General features: G+C 38.4%; 1 protein-coding gene across 1 annotated transcript; it reads right to left on the bottom strand.

Annotated features, from left to right (window-relative positions):
* Positions 1–4109: 4109 nt before the first annotated feature.
* On the bottom strand, positions 4110–8064 carry hoxc13a (homeobox C13a). Its single transcript, XM_024293371.2, has 2 exons — positions 6940–8064; positions 4110–5374 (listed from the first exon to the last, which is right to left on the bottom strand). Exons 1-2 carry the CDS (start codon positions 7601–7603, stop codon positions 5118–5120), a joined length of 921 nt encoding a protein of 306 aa, XP_024149139.1. The 5' UTR covers positions 7604–8064; the 3' UTR covers positions 4110–5117.
* Positions 8065–16972: the final 8908 nt, after the last annotated feature.

Genomic DNA, 16972 nt, shown 5'->3' with positions numbered 1-16972 from the left:
ATCTGTCACTTGTGACCAAGTATCCTGAGCAAAGACACCGACGCTCGCCCTGCCCTTAAATAGAAGGAAAATATCAAATGGTTAAACCGGAGAAGCAGACAGGCATCCACTGAGGCTTGGCCTTCCTCTCCCCCCTATCACTGCACATTTCATCTCGTTAGTGAGTCTTGCAATGCAGCATATCGATCCAGTACGCAGAATATGAGGTCTCACTCTGATCAGAGTGTTCTGATAGCCTTCACAGCTCCTCAGATGATGGTAGCATTAAAAGTAAAGCAGTGACGTATGATGGTCATCCACTGAGTAATCTTCAGACTGAAGCAGCGCCTTTACCTTGCAGTAAGAGGCCATGTGTTGCGCCTCCTCGCCTCGTCCCTCCTCCGATCTGCCGCAGATCCGCATTTCACCTTCAGTCATCCATGCTGAACTGCAACGCTGCGGCGTAAAAGCTCGAGCTGCGGGCCGCCGGCGAAATCTACTTTTCCAAAAGAACTTAAAGCGAGCACTGTCAAGGTCACTGTCTAGTCCACCGTCTGCGCAATATTGAAATCAGCCGTCTGGAATCCTGTGCCCCGTCCAGACAGGGCAATAGTCTAAACAAAGACCTTTTCTTCCCGCCTCGCTTTGATTCTCTGCAGGCAGGATGCCACAGTTAAAGCTTTACACAGCTTTTGAAAAAAAGTGTAACAAACCTCCAAAGGAAGCTCAAAGAATCCATAAAGTTAGCTTTTTACGTGGAAGGTTTTCTATATGATTTATTTTACGCTCAAATATCACGCAGGATGGACACACCTAATCTGACCATGTAGGATAATAAAATATAAACTTTTTTTATTTAATTGTTACACTCAATTAAATTACATATAAATTTCGAAATAGCGCACAAAAGAACTAGCAGGAGTCCTCCCTTAAACGTGTTTTTGAGAAGAAAGAGAAGCGCTCTGCGCCATTCTGCTACAAACATTTGAACTTGACCATCAAGCTGTAAAAACGAGCCCGGCGCGTTAAGCAACAACAAACTCAAACGCTGATTCTCTACGCCTGAAAAAACATATCTTAGTCATTTTTTTTCTATTTGTTCTTTAAAAATTACACACACGCATACATCAAAAAATAGTATTTAAATACTTAAATGTTAAATATATATTTAAATGATTACTGTTGCTAAATTACTAAATAGCCCTTTGCTAGAAATTTTGGACAAAATAAATATAACTGTTATTTAAAACCAGATCAAGCTATATTTTGGTGACATATTATTGCTTCACACTTATAAAAACACACCATCTTTAAAGATAAAATACATTTAAGACTTTTTTTAAAGCTGTTTTTAATACAAGCTAACATAAATATTAACTGCAATTTGACCTATTTTTAAATATCTGAACATTAGAATAATTTGTCCGTCTCAATTATTATTGAAACACAATTCTTAAAACATGACATATAGCTTGAATTCTGTAAAATATTTAAACTGTGCACTGCAATAGTTTAACATTTAAGGGAAATAAAGATAGTAAAATAAAAAATAAAAAACGTTAACATTCAGGACAGACGGGTATTGTGGCGACTGAGTCAGTGAATACAGAATTTTTGAGGAATAGAAAAAAAATAAATCAAGTCTAAAATTTTGTCTAATGTTTTCTACAAATAAAATACAAAAGTGTGTTTGTATAAAAATAAATCAAGTTGGGAAACCCAAAAGATCCATAAATTAGCAACAGTTGCAGCACTTCCTGATATTTTCCTCTGGTCACCACCAGAGGTTATCAGCCCCCTTTCTCATGTCTCAATCTGTCGGCGGCCTGCAACTTTGACGCCTTGGCGCGCAACTAAACACTAGATTTAAGCCGTTTTGTGAATAAAGTTTAATCTTTGGAAAGGCAACACGTGCGTAAAGTGTCACCATATTCACACATGCAGGTGAATAGATGCTTACATTTTTGGAGTTACAAAACAAGACTTTGTTAAAAGTTAATCAGGAACTATTGGATTACAAACATCCTCACCACTTAGAAAAGTAAAACATTACCCAAGCTGTCAGGAAGAGGCCGTTTGTTCTCTCCATCCCACACTATCAAATATTTGCACAAATTTGCATTATTTTAATTTGAAAATGTGCATCCTGACAGTAAAATATTGCAAAAAAGCGCACAAATGCGTGTTTTAAAAACATCAAATTGCATCCATTTATAGGTTTAATTTACATATATTTTAAATATTTGACATAAAGTTGTGCATCAACAATTACACAAAGTGGCAATTCGCTCCTTCGGCATTAAAACAGACAACAAACTAATTTCCTTTTGAGAGTTTTACAACAACACCAGCGCAAAAATGCATATGAAGCTTATTTTCCAGAGCACACCCTCAGAAGAAAATAATACAAACAGTCCTGACACTGCATATTATCTGTCACATTCCTGCGCGCTGGTTCTGTCTGTGCAGCGTTTATTTTGTGAGCCAAAAAGCCATAAAACAAAGTCCATGTCGGCCTGTCACCAAAGTAGGAAGAAAACGGTCATACCTTTAATTGTTATATTGCGGGCAACGTCGTGTTATATTTTCCTCTGGCTGTGTTCACAGTAAAGTTTCTTGCTGCAGATGAGTGCGGTTGGTGTGGGACGTCAAAGGTCCTACCTGTTCTGCGTGGGCAATAACACACACCTCGTGATGAGTGCATGAAACCATTGGTGCTTCCAGACCAGAACGCGCACTTTTGGGGCACTTCAGCAGAAAGAGAAGGGCCCAAATGTTAAGGCAAAGCTCTTGGAGATGGTCAGCAAAGCAGGTCAGAGGATATCGCTACACTTCCCCTTTTTATTAATTTATGGCATGCCATTAAGCCCGGCTGTCTAGACAGGGGGAAAACACCTTGTTTGCCTACAAACAACCCGAAAGCCTTGATGTCCAGCCCCCTATTTATTATTCACAATCTACTGTGATGTCAAGGTCAAAGTGACGGCATAGTCATGGTCAAGGGTAAATTGGGAGACCCAAGAAGTTTCCGTGGATCTCAAATGCAGGAGCCAGACAGACAAAAATCCCACGGCTCTTACACTAAAGAAAAACACCAAGAGACGCGAAGAAGACACACGAGAAGCGACAGAGTCCTTCCTGCCGAGACAGGCACGCGGGGAAATTAAAGCGAGAAGCCAAAACGCGCCAGTAATTAAAAAAATCAGCTCCTTTTTCATGGAATCAGACTCACCAGAGCAGCGTTTTGGTGAAATATTGCAATAAACTTTTCCCCCATAAACCTTAAGACTCGATTAGAAAGTCAAACTAATTCTAATTCACGTTTTTCCCAATTAAAAGAAAGATTTAAAGAGCTGAGCAAATATAAATATCTGCAGCTTTTGCGTCTCTCGTGGTGCGTGATAGTTTTTTCTCTCCACAAATTAGTCTATTTATTTTAATGCAATCCTTCAAAAATATATAATTATGATATTAGATTCTTTTCTCTGAAAATTATTCGCGGAACTGCACACAAACAAAACCCTACAGTTTTGCGCCACAACGCGCAATTACTGGTATTCTTTGTATTTTACGCAAAAAATGAAGAAAATTAAAATAGTTCGTATATTAATTAGGTTACAAACATTATTGTATTTTAAATATTCCAGGAAAACTTACCTTTATGCAGGACACGGCGCAAATAAGACGCACGGAAAAACAATCTGTTCTGACGCGCTTTTGGTTTGGAGAAAGAGAAACGATATTTAAACCACGGAGAATTCTTTCCAGCAACATTTTTATTTTCAAAGTGATCTAAATGAATCAGATCTTAGGATTGCAAAAAACGGTATGATTAAATGTTTAATGCACTCATTGTATTTATGCAGCCTCTTAATTTTGTCGATTTGAGCTTTTCCCCAACTAAACTCCTTTTGGTGCATATCTGAATTATCAAATCCAAATTCCGTCTAATATAAGTCAAAACGTTCCAAAATCCTCAATACAACATTTTCTTTTCTTTCTAACTAGAAATAGAAACTGTTACAAGATGAAAACTTTAAAGTTTGCGCATGCGTTAGGAGTAACATCCGCACGTCCTTCAGCATCCCCCCAAAAAACACAAAATAAACTTCCAAAAGCAGGTTGGCCAATCGATTTGGATGTTCCAGCATTTTCATAATCATCATTTATTTATGAAACACGTTTACCAGTACGGAAGTCAACAGCACAATACAGTTCACACACTGTTCCAAAGTAGAAATTACAGGCTTTGTTACAAGTGATCTGCTCCGATTCTACACTAACAAAGTCAGACCCAAAAAAAACGATTGTGCATTTATATGTAATACTCACTGACTTTAATGGTTTACAATCATTCCAGTTGCATGACAGAATCCTTCACTGGTAAAGGAAAACATACAGGTTTGTGATAGTTCATAATCGATAATATGAATTAAATAATGAAGGCATTGCACTATACAGATTAACAGCAGCCCCGTTTATCCCAGGCTGATTAGATCACATCCCATACAGAGGAAGCTTTCTTACAATTTCAATCTGATTCTTTTTTTTTAATCACTTTTTTCCTGCAGAGGTTTTCTCTGCAGCTGTTGTGGACAGTTATTCAGATCTGGAGTTCGACATGTCACATGTCCACGACAGCTTTTGTCCATACAGCGATTGCGTTTGCAAACAAATAAAGAAAAAGAGAAAAAACTGAAAAAATAAAAATAATAATAATAAAATAAAAGAAAGGAGCACTTTCCTCTGCTTTTCCTCGCGCCGATTGCAAGACTTGGAAATGTCATCAGTTCTTTTTAAGATTTGGCTTGATGAACAGAAAACACTGAAAGAGCACGCAATAACTTGTCTTTGAAATACAGATATCGTTTTAAATATTATATATTTATATATGTACATTCTTATAAAACAAAGATGTGAAGCGATTTGAACAATTTCACAGTTTTTAGAGCATTCTCTCTAAACTGGGAGCTGGGATCTTCGTTGACGTGGTCGAGAAAGTTGATGGAGCTTCAATGATTCAAACAAAGCGCTCGGCCAACATGTCAATGCAGAGGTATAGGTATGGCATGTTGTCTTGGAAGGTACGTTTGTGTGTGTCTGTGTGTGTGTGTGGATGAGGGAGTGAGCTCATCCCATCAAGTAGCGTGCATGTGACTGTTCTTGGATTTACTGACGAATTTCTTCTCCTTCACCCGCCGGTTTTGGAACCAGATGGTAACTTGACGCTCAGAGAGGTTGGTGGCAGCCGAGATGCGCCTCCGCTTGTCTTTGGTGATGAACTTGCTGGCTGCGTACTCTTTCTCCAGCTCCTTGAGTTGAATCTTGGTGTAAGGGACGCGTTTTTTGCGCCCGCGACGGTAACTGCTGACTTCTGGCTGCAGGGGGACGACATCTAGAAAAAACAAACAAAAAAATCGAGGAGATCATGGTGCTGCTGTTGAAAATATAAATTTATAACGAGAAAAAAAACATTAAATCAGTTTTCACATGATTAATTTTAAAGCTTCTCTGATGTTCTTTGTTTGTGAGAATGTGACGTTCTTTAATAATTTTGGTGATGCGAAAAATACCCCCTGATAGTTTTGACATTTTTAACCCAATAGGTTGCAGCAACTATGGAGTTGGACATAGTTTGTGGCGTCATATGTATATTATTCTGCAGCAATATTAGTACTTTTGTCTAATTAGCATCTATCCACATGTTTCTGTATTGAGGTTGGTGCGTAAAGTGCGCAAAAGCCTCAAGAATTAGACCCTGCATACCAGCCGATTTAAGCACAACTCTTTACATGGGTATCCATGCTACATTTTAGAATATAAATGATCCAAATGTGACGTGTATTGGTCCAATTTTTATTTTTTCATTAAATATACTCACACTTGGATCCGTTTCTGTTCAGGCCTGACTGTATTCATCCGCCAAAAGCTTACAGTGCACGTTTTTCAATGTTGCGTTAGCTGTGCCTTTATTTCATTAATTTCTGCGTGATAGAAGATCAACACACAGTTCGTGCCACTAAGGAAACGTAAACAGCGCGCGGTTGTGGGTTTGCGCACGTGCGCACTATTTGACTGCGCTCCCATGCTTGCGTGGCTTGCTCTCGGCATTTGCTATATAAAAATATGGGAGGAGGGGGGTTTGGAGGCACAAGGGGGATCCCCACCTGAAAAAACAAATCTTCAAATTTTAGAAAGATAAAAAAAATCTCACGAGAAATGAATCTGTTTTCTACGTTTCCTGCTCTGTTTTCTCGCCAAGATACTACAAAAAAAGCGCACGGAATGCATGCAAAATTCCATCTATTATGACAGCGGTGTCTGCATGTGATGTTAATGTTGTGAATGAATCCGGACACACAAAATATGAATTGTGGTGCACTGATTTATTACCACAAACCAAAGACAGTGAGCTGCTTCACTAGTTGACATACAAGAAGCATCCTGTGACGTTCTTTTTAATTCAGCATGAAACTGATTTAATTATACAAGTTAACATTTTTTGTCCTGGAAAAGGTCCACACACTTACTTACAAATGCAGTTTCCTCCTTAACTTAGTTTTATATTTCAATAAATACATTTGTGTGAATTCTGGAAATATGGATTTGATCAAAAACACGTGTGAGTATTAACAAAAGGATGATCAATTATGAAGAAGAAAGTTTATTTACTTTTATGACAGAGAATGCAGAAAATATTCCTGACTGTACGACAGTTAAGTCTGAAGGAAACTTCAGTGCACACACACTCTCACACGCCCACTCACACACACACACAAATACATACACACTCATAGAAAAAATGATCAATAATATCTAAGAATGTCAATTAGAATAAAAAATAATGGCAATTATAACAGATCAAATGCTGCATATTGTTTTGTAGTGTTAATTTGTAACAAAATCCCACTGGACTATCTGTAGCTGATTGTTTATGTCAAGAAAGAATATTCTTCCTACCTGGAAAAGGTGATTTCCAGAGATGAGAGGATTGTGTTTGCTCTTTGGAGCAGTACACCTGTCCGTCCCAGCCATTGGATAGAGCCCAGTGCTGGTATCCTTCCATGGGAATCAAGGCGTCGTGTCGCGGTTCAGGATGGGCGCTGATACTGGGCACCACCGACACGTCCAGATATCCGGGAACTGCCTGATAGGAGCTGGCGAAACTCGGATAGAAAGCAAACTCCTTGGCCCTGGAGGACAGTTCTTCCGAGGGCAGAGCAGTGCTGGGTTCGGCGTATTTCTCTGCGGGGTGGTACGAGCAGGGCTTCTGCTGCAAGTTCACGTTGTGCGAGTGAGACAGCCTACAGCCGTAATATGGATTTCCAAACGGATAACCGTAACTCAGAGATGCGCTGGAGGACGTTTGCGGAGCGGGACACTGCCGGCCGGTGTCTGGAGAGGAAATATCCGAGTAGACGGAGCCCTGGTGGGTCGCTATGGAGCCAGAATGTCGTCCCAGCGCAGGGTGCGACATCAGGTCCCTGCAGTGGGTCGCAGGGCAATTACCGCTCAGTCCCTCCATTGTTTGGCTTTTATTCTGGCTGTTTTCATTCGGGCTTTTTTCGTAAACGTACATCAAGGTGTCCGCCCAGCGTGGATGCAGAACCAGCGAAGTCGTCATATCACGGGCTGCCGATGCTTTTTAAAAGTCGACTACTCCAAGACGGACACCTCATTTCCAACTACATTTCACACCGAGCGCATGCGCACACCAGGCCCCACTGTGTCCACTTCATTAAGACTCTGGCACGTGATACGCTAACAAGTCCTGCGAGATTGGGCTCGTGAGCAGGGGCAGAGCAGCCCTTTAAAGACCCAACGCCTCACATGTCAGCGCGCTCCCCTGCAGAACACCTAGACTCTCCATTGGTCTAAATCCTAGAGACCCACACCCTTAAAGGGGAGTTTGGATGCGTTTAGTGTCGGGCAAACGAAAACAATCTGCGAAAATTTGTCGACTATACTGGAGCTGCAGGAGGAAAGAGCAGCCTTTGACACATGTCACAGTTGGTTCAAAATAAGAACTCAACAAATGCATTCAAATTAATATATTTGTATCATTATTATTATTATTTTGGTTCCTTCCACCGCTCTGCTGTCATGCGTCTTTGCGCAAACTCTTGCATATTTGTGCGCAAGTGTAGTTGCAAGAGTGGTAGAACTAAACGCGCCTTTGTCCATGTTTAGTATGAATAATTCCGTCAGTTTATGAAAACGATTGTGAAATAGGGCGAAAAAATAGACTTTTGGCAACAATAATTTGACAAATAGGCCTATTGGTTTATTTATCTCTATCTATGATCCAAATTCTAAACTATGTATGTCATTAAATGTCACATAGTAACATAAAAATATCTATTTTTTAAAATATAGTTTTAGTTTGTTCTTTTCCAACTGAAAAGCTGCGCTTGTTCACTTGTGGCGCTCACATCTTTTAACACTGAGGATTAAAGTAAATACTAAAATACTCCAACATGACCACTTCCTAATATGCTCAAATAAGAAAGATGCTGTGGCATGTCTGCGTGTTTAAGCGTGTGTGTGCGTGTGTGTGATTCAGAAGATTAGAAAGAGCAAAGCTGAGCGTGTTTGATGAGTGTGGATGCACCGCGGCTGCACGAGTCACGAAACAACAGGCAAACTTTCCCAGGTAGGACGCAGTCATGCAGTGCGCAATTTGGGTTTTACGCATGGCTCAAAAGACAAGATAATCCTGATTGGAATTTGGTTATATTAATAAAAAAATAAGCATTTTTCTGTCAATAAAGAAAAATATACATATTTTTGTGAATTAGTGCATTAATTATATATTTTTTGCAGCAGAAATAAGAAAATTTAAATTAATTAGGAATCATATGACGATATTTAACTCTGCTCTCCATTCAGTCCCTCCTGACGCTCCCAGGTGAAAGGAAGAACAAGGGGCCGCTGTGTGCACACTCCACTTCTTGTTTAATTAGAGCCCTCGCTTGAAATGCAGACGAGCTTCTCCACAGACGTCTCTCGGCTTTTTACGGACATTTCTTTGTTTTACATTGTCACCTGCTTCCGCATTTTTGAGTCTTTTTTTGTCTAACTGATCATTTCATTATGTCTTAGCGTCTAAATATTCAGGTGGGACTCTCCCTCCAGAAAGTCTGCTTTCTTAGATACATTTCCAGTGAGTCACCCATAAAGCAGGCCACAAGCTGCCCTCCTTAAACGCACCGCTGTGTAGTAACAGTTTTCCACTCCTGACTTGCCTTTAAGAATACATTTTCGTACTTGGAACCAGCTCTGAGGAAGCTGGGCTCTGTCGCTCCTGCAGCAGAGACCATAGTTCTTTTGTCTAAAGGGAACGAAGCGTCCATCCAAATGGCAGCTGCACGGAAGTCCAAGGTCAAGGTAAAAAAACGCAGACAAACAGGGTCGTAATGAGAGTCTAGACAGACAAGGATGAACTTCACACTAGAGTATACATGCAAACTGGGTGTAATTCAGAGCCCCGTTCTACTGAAAAATGCTTCCAAGAGCGAGTGAAAAATATTCTATTTAGTCTTCTTTTCTAATAAAAAAAAGAAAAACGAAATTGGATTGGTGGAAACTTCGAAAATGTAAATGTCGGTGTACGTGAGGATCTGCACTGCTTTCTTTAGTTTTAAAATCAGTGTTTGAACTAATGTTGCCCTTTTTATTACTTTTAGTAAATATTCCAAAATTGTCAAACTGGACAAAAAGTCCGCAGTGAAAATGTTCACAAATTAATGCCAGTAAAAGTCTTTTCAACTTTGTCTAATAATATCCCACATTTTTCTTAGTTTTCAATTATGTTAATAGATTAAATTTAAAATAAGAATCATAAATTGCACAAGAGTTACCCATGCAATTAAAGCTTAATATTTAGTATTTTATAATAACTTTGCCAAACTCTACTACATGCTTTAGACATTTTAGAACGATCAATTATTGTTAAGCATAATGAAATAATGTATTTTGATAATATTTTAATGACAAAAACTCTATTAATATGATTCCCTGAAAAGGTCTTAAAACCTTTTTTCCATTTTTCCAAAAACAGATTATCTGATGCACTTAAATGGATTATTACAATGTCATAGTCCAGAGAATTTTTTATTTAAATGTTCTACAACTGACCAACATCTGCACAAAGCTGATGAGCGCCAATGCTTCCTCATCCCCAAAAATTAAAATTACACATTTTCCAAATTTACATCATTCTTTTTTATCTTTTATTTATTTATTTCAGAAAACAAGATCAAACAAATGGACGGACTTTTTTATGGAATATAATTTTGCATGAGTCCCAAAGAGAGGAAATTAGAACAATAAAAGAGAGGTCCAGCTACGAAAAAAAAAAAATAGGTGAAACGTGGCTGCAAGCGCACGTGCAGACTAGATATTTGATTCTTTTGTCATAAATATTTTTTCTTACAAATTCAAAAAGCAATTTAAACGTGATCTATTTTGAGTCATTGTAGTTTTTTTCCATTTTAATTCTGAAAGGCCAACTGAACTGAAACAATACAAACAAGGAGTGCACGTTTTATTTTATTTTTTATTTAAAGTTTCATTTTTCTTCTTTCTTGAAAATGAGGTTTATAACCCGATGACCGTTTTGTCTTTGCCGCAGTTAGACCTTCTTTAAATAAATGAATAAAAGCTTTCATGGAAGCAACAATCAGAGGTGGGTCCTGTGGAGCAGCCATGGTGGTTTGCTGTAAATGACATCCAGACATCATGTCCTTCCAGACAGACCCATAGACGGGGAGAGAGCCTGTCTGATGCAGAGTTGTGCTGGGGGAGGGGAGCGCGCGCATACCCATACGGTAGTTGCTTATACCTGCACCTTATAATAAAACTGAGAGCATGACAGAGACAATGTTCCAAGCAGATTGCGCAGCTATACGACGCGTCTTTTTATTTTTATTTATTTATTTTTTTTACTGCAATTCAAATTCTGTTGCACCACATTCGGCCCAAGTCTCATTCAAACAACCCTGACAAAGCAGGTGACACTGTTACAGACTGTGCTGCGGAAGAGTCATCTTAAAGCGCAGATTTCCCGGGGGATCTGGGTGATGTTCCGATATTATCTTTCCGATGTGAAAGCAGAAACAGATTTCAGAGCATGAAACAACCGAGAAGGCGATGCAGCCATCCAAACATTTGACATATTGCAGGTAACATCTGCGTCATATACGTGCAGAAATCTGGTTTGAGTTTATGAGATTTTGCAGAGATAGAATTGTAGTTGTTAGTAAAACTACAACTGTTTTTCTGACCCATAAACAACAACAACTAAAATATCTGCGGTATATAATTATCTAGGTCAAGAAAAAAAAGCATAATTTGCATTGACTTTGGGCATACATTGAGGTAAATGTCAATCTGGACTGCACATCAGTCGGGATTGTGCGCACTGAGTCTAACTAGGACCGTTACCCGCCCATTCTGCGTTATAACTGGTGCTTAAAACATTCTTTAGCTTTCCCTGGTTTTAAATCACCAAAATTTTAACTTTTCATTTGACATCACTTTCAAAAAGTGGGGGTGTCTCAGTTTGCCTTGTGCGTGCGTGCATGTGCTTGCTCACGTCTGTGTGCGTAAAAAGAGGCGGGCTGATGTTCTGAAGGCAAAACAGCAAAGCGGTCGAATTCTGATAACACTTTTCTCATAGTTCAGCATATTTTATGACAAAAATGTTACTGATCACAAACACCAAAAGCTTTATAAAGCTCCGTAAAGATATTTAGAAATAATACAAATAATTTCCTTTTGGACAAATCCTAATTGCTGGTCGGGAAAAGGCTTCATGAGGACTGCAGTCCGTGCGTGACAAACACGAGCTGGGCATCAAGATCCAAGAGCTCACATTACGCGCTCGTGCTGTCCAAAATCAGCATACATCACAAAACTGCACTGGGCTTTATTTTGTGTGTGTGGCTGTGAGAGACATTTCAGAGTTCTATTGGGCTCAAAATCTTTGTCAAACGAGAAATAAAATGACTTGAAACTAAAACTGTGGAGTTTGTGCTGCAGGTTTGAGACCCACTCGACTCCAGCATTTGGCCAAAGGTGTGTTCACCTCAAACATTTAAACATCTTCCCGTTTTTCCAACCAAATTAACACGTTAATTCAGCTCACTTTGAACATAGTGTCTGAAAATCCCATTTCTGTTCTTGTCCGATGGCCCCAGCAGTTATCAGTGGTAATCTTTTAACGCCTGAACATGCTATGCGTCTATTTAAAAAGATAAGAATGTGTACCTCATATAACGCACAGCACTTAAGCATCATTTACTTTGAATTTGAGTCCTTTAACCGCACCCAGAAGCAGATCGACTCCTTAGAGGATGGCTGTGGCTGAACCCGCAAAATAAAACTGGGCCGCCGCACAGCCGCGCCCACGGCGCACGAGGACAGAACCGCTGCAAGACCAGAGGAGATTGACAAAAACATCACGGCCTTTGCATCCTTCTTATCCAAACGAGGAACAACTTTCACCAAAACACCAAACGCACTGAGGAAGTGCAGCTGGAATTAAGAAGGGTTGTGGACACCTAAGGTAAAAATTGTATATTTCCCTGAAAAAAAATGAAAGTTTAAAAAAAATATGTAACATTAAGTGAAATTATGAAACATACATTTATTCTCAAGCTTAAAAAATAGACACACACCCCTTGCGATTACATGTATTATATTTTCTGGCATCCCTACACGCATATCAACAAACTTGTATTTAAATGAAACATAAATTATGTCAAAAATCTTCTTTAGTCAGCATATTGACATAATGCAAATAGAGTGAAGTTCTTCTCTTTTCTCATGACACATCAACGTTAAATAGTGCAGGTCTGGACCTGCGTGTTGTGTGCGCGCAGATGCCGGCATTAAAATATTGCTCGTTTTGTGTATGAGTAGATAGCAGCTTGGAAATGTTACACAAAACTTTCGCAACTTCCCCTGTTGTGTTCTGTGGCGTACAGCTGGGAAAAGAGACAAAATAAATCCATTTCACGTCTCGTCGGAAGTCCAAGTTCAAGTTAAGAGAGGCGGTCACTCCATCCGCCCAGACAGCAAAACAAAAGACACACAGACTGACCATGAATCACCTCATGGTCTCCGAGAAGACAGGCCTTCCTTCAGGCGCGCGGATGCCGTTTGATTCTTTTCTGCATTTCAAAACTTGGAGTTAAAAAATACATTTGATTGAATGCTTAATTTCCCCCTAATATTTATACATTTTAATACCTGAGATAATAAGAACTGATTTTGAAGGTTATTTGGCCACCTGACACAAACTGTTAGTAATCAATACCTTTAAAAATAATTCTAAATCTGGACCCTGGCCTAGCAGACCAGTTTGTGCACATAAACTACAAGGCGATTGTTTAAAAATAGATAAATAACTGATTCAAATCAGTGGCTGATATTGATCTGACGGTAAAAGTGAGGATATGCAACAAGAAGGAGCCTGCAGGCGATCTGTGCACCGCAAAACCCCAAACCAGCTTCAACAGCTTTTTCTTAATAAACTTCTTCCACAGCTCGCTCATTTTTCTTCCTTCCCGACTTTTCTTTCCTTCCAACAGTTTTAATTCAATGTGATCTTTTGTTCCCTCACATGAATGAACATAAATACATTTAACATAAATCGCCTCATTTAGATTTTTTGATGACAGAGCATCTTGTTTCCTGCATCTATTTTTATTTCTCTACACAAGGCTGTAATATTATTTTTTTCACAAAATATTTTTATCAGCAATATTATATCACACATAAGAGCTAAAAGTAATGACTTGATGAAGCCAAAGTTATTTATTGAATTAAAATGTGAGATAAAATACCCTTCAAACACTTTTTCACTGTACTTACCAGCAAACATGAGTGAAGAAGCTCAAATGTAATTTTATTAAATCTGGAGTGCTGTAGGACCCGAACACCTGCTTGTTGCTGGACAGTTGATATAAAAATCTGGGAATGAAATCAAACCCGGGGAGCTTTACTGCATCAGAAGAGTAAGGGAGGAAAAAACGGCCTAAACTGTTGATATTTTAAGGTTTTTGTTACAAACTCAACAGACGCACATACGACGCAGCTGCTCAAGAAAGACTGTTTATCCAGCAGAAAAAAAGTCCAAATGGACATTTTGCACTGACACTGAAAGACTGTCTTTGTCTTCACGTGTTCATGAACGCATGCGCTCTCAGAGTGAGCAACATTTTCTGAGCCAAAAGGTTCAAAAACAGGATGGTTCAACCTTTGGAACATTTGGACCGAACAAACCCAAACAGCCCTTTTCTGTATCGGATGGGAAAAGAAAAAGGATACGTTTTTGACGTGTTAAATTCAGTCACAAAAGTACTTATTTATTAAATTAACAAATTTATTTCATTGTTTTGTGATCTTTACAAATGAGACAGAGCTGAAAACTTTTAAATAACTGATCAAGAAGTCGCTCCTTTAGGTTAAAATTCTTTTGTAACAAGCCGTGGTGTGTTTGCATTACGCGCGCACCGCGCCTGGCAAACAAAGACGTCACCCGGGTTTAATTAAACTAAATAACGAGAGTTTCTCATTGGAAAAGTACTGAAATGATTACGTTTCAGTTGGCAGAAAGATATAGGTCAGCTGACTCCATAATGCACAGAAGGAGCATGAAGGAGCTTCCATCCAAGATTCATTTTCCAAGATTTTTGAAGTTACGTGCTGCTAAATTTTAATCTCTGTTTGAGGTTTTCACAAAATGTTGAAGAAAATACCCCAAATTAATTCTCCAATATGTGATCAAACAGATTTTAAAAAGACTACCCAGAACAAAAATGTACACAAATTAATGAAGTTTTCTCTGCTGTCATGCATACCTTTAACAATAAATCATTATGATTTGACTATTGTAAGTAAGAATACATTTTTTAAAATCATCAATGCCTGGTCATCCACTGAACTCAACCATACTTCATGATGAATAGACAAAATAGATTTAGAAGCTGATTGGATGAAAGGATTGGTAAATGGTGTCTCATTTCGTAACGTTTCATTCGCATCATTCCAACTCTTTTTTTGCTTTTAAAGACTTTGCAAATACAGAATCACATGTTGTCACTTTTGTTTTAAGCTTTTTAGAGACCTTTTTTTTCAAAAATCAATAATTCTCTTAACAAATGGATGTGTTGGCTGCTTTTGAGTTTGCCATCAGGCCGCGGCTCTGCAAATTTCTTTTCATTCCTTCTTTTTCATCATCGATTTTTACCCAGTCGGCCCTCACAGATGGGGATGGATCGATACAGGAATTGTGCAAATTAATTTAGGGTTAAAGAAAACCTGCGTTGGTTCATTCGTTTGCGTGCACTGCAAACATTATGAGCAAGGCGAAGTTCAAGTTCAAAGTCCCTGCTTTCAGACTGAGTGGGATGTGCTCAGAAAAACGCAACTCACCCACTAAAACCCTCTTATAAACCTAAAAAAAAGCAAACGTCCGCATAGGCGAGGCCCAAACCCTATTGTGCAGAAAAAAACATCTGAAAGTGCGAATCGGTCCATTTATTTGAATAAAAAAAGGAAAAGAAACAAAACTAAAAACACGCTTTGCCGCATTTCTTTTAAGGATTTGGTTAATTTCTGGTAAACATGTATTTTATTCTAAAAAATCTAAAGCGCCTGGTCTATTAAACGTCAACTTTCGCAGGAAAATATTCTTTAATCGAGCAAATATTGTTTATAAACGACTCAAACTCTACAAGTTTCAGCCTTTAAATACGGTTAGGTTAGCTTTACAGTATAACTTTTTTTTCTAAACAGCCGATTAAGTATTTATAAATCAACGGTTGGTCTACAACATCGTTTTGATAAATTTCAAACATGTGAAGACGACAAATTGACGTATTTCATCTTATTTAAATCTCAAGATGATCACCCGTTTTCAAATTTATTTTTGAAGTTGAAATAATCCCGTGCGTAAAATTGAGTTGTTTGAACGTGGAAGAACCACAATAGTATTGTAGGGGCCAAATCCGTCGATGGAAACCGTTTTTTACGCACGTTCAACCCTTATTTTAATTTTAAAACTTCTCATCCTTTTAGTGCTCAGCTTTAGTAACTCCTCTGCCCACATGATTCATGCATGGGAGTAAGCGCTCTGAGAAAAGGACAATATGCGTAAATTAACGCAAAATCAGGACATCAAATCTTCTCTTTTCAACAATGGCATAAAAACAGACCGAATCCTTTAAAAAATATTTTGCTGATTGAAAAAAATATTTTTGTGATAAAAAATGATATGACGCAAACATCGTCTCTATGTTGGCAATCCATATGAAAAAAAAATATTATCCACGCATCATTAAGTGAGCATGAAAGATTTACTGAGCTCATAAGTTATTTGAGCCCATTATTGTTTTCAAACATTATTTTACACATTTTTTTCACATATTTCTAAAAGTTCAATTTGTAAAAAATCTCTCCCATCGTTTTATAAGCCCACACTGAAAACACAGAACGTCAAACAAAACAGCAAAGAAACAGAATCTAAAGCAAAACTAGGAGCATTTATTCAGACAGAAAGGTTTGATACACCCACACTTGAAATAGAGTAACATAATTAAACATAATGAAGACAGAGAACTTCTGAAGAGAAGGGAGATAAACTGTTCTAATAAATTATCTCGTTTTCACAGCAAATCCTGGTGGTCCAGGACCTCTCCTCTGACACAGATCCCAAGTAAATGACGCTTGCTTTTACTGTTGTGAAATCTGGAAAACAATCCACAGCCAAGACTTTGCTCAAGGTCAGAATGAACGCAAAACATCAATATTGTATTTGGCTTAATCAGCTAAGAATCTTGAAGCATTTGTTCCAATAGCCTTTAGCAATGTGTGAAAACCGTACATATTTATCTTTAAAAGCTTAAAAAAAAGAAAAAAAAGAAAGAAAGACAGGCTAGTTAGTTTGTTGCAGAAACCATAGTTTTAGGCCAAGAGTGCTGTCTCC

The sequence above is a fragment of the Oryzias melastigma genome, linkage group LG7 (genome assembly GCF_002922805.2).
Source record: "Oryzias melastigma strain HK-1 linkage group LG7, ASM292280v2, whole genome shotgun sequence".
In the NCBI taxonomy this organism is placed as follows: domain Eukaryota; kingdom Metazoa; phylum Chordata; class Actinopteri; order Beloniformes; family Adrianichthyidae; genus Oryzias; species Oryzias melastigma.
This window is presented reverse-complemented; position numbering and strand designations above follow the sequence as displayed.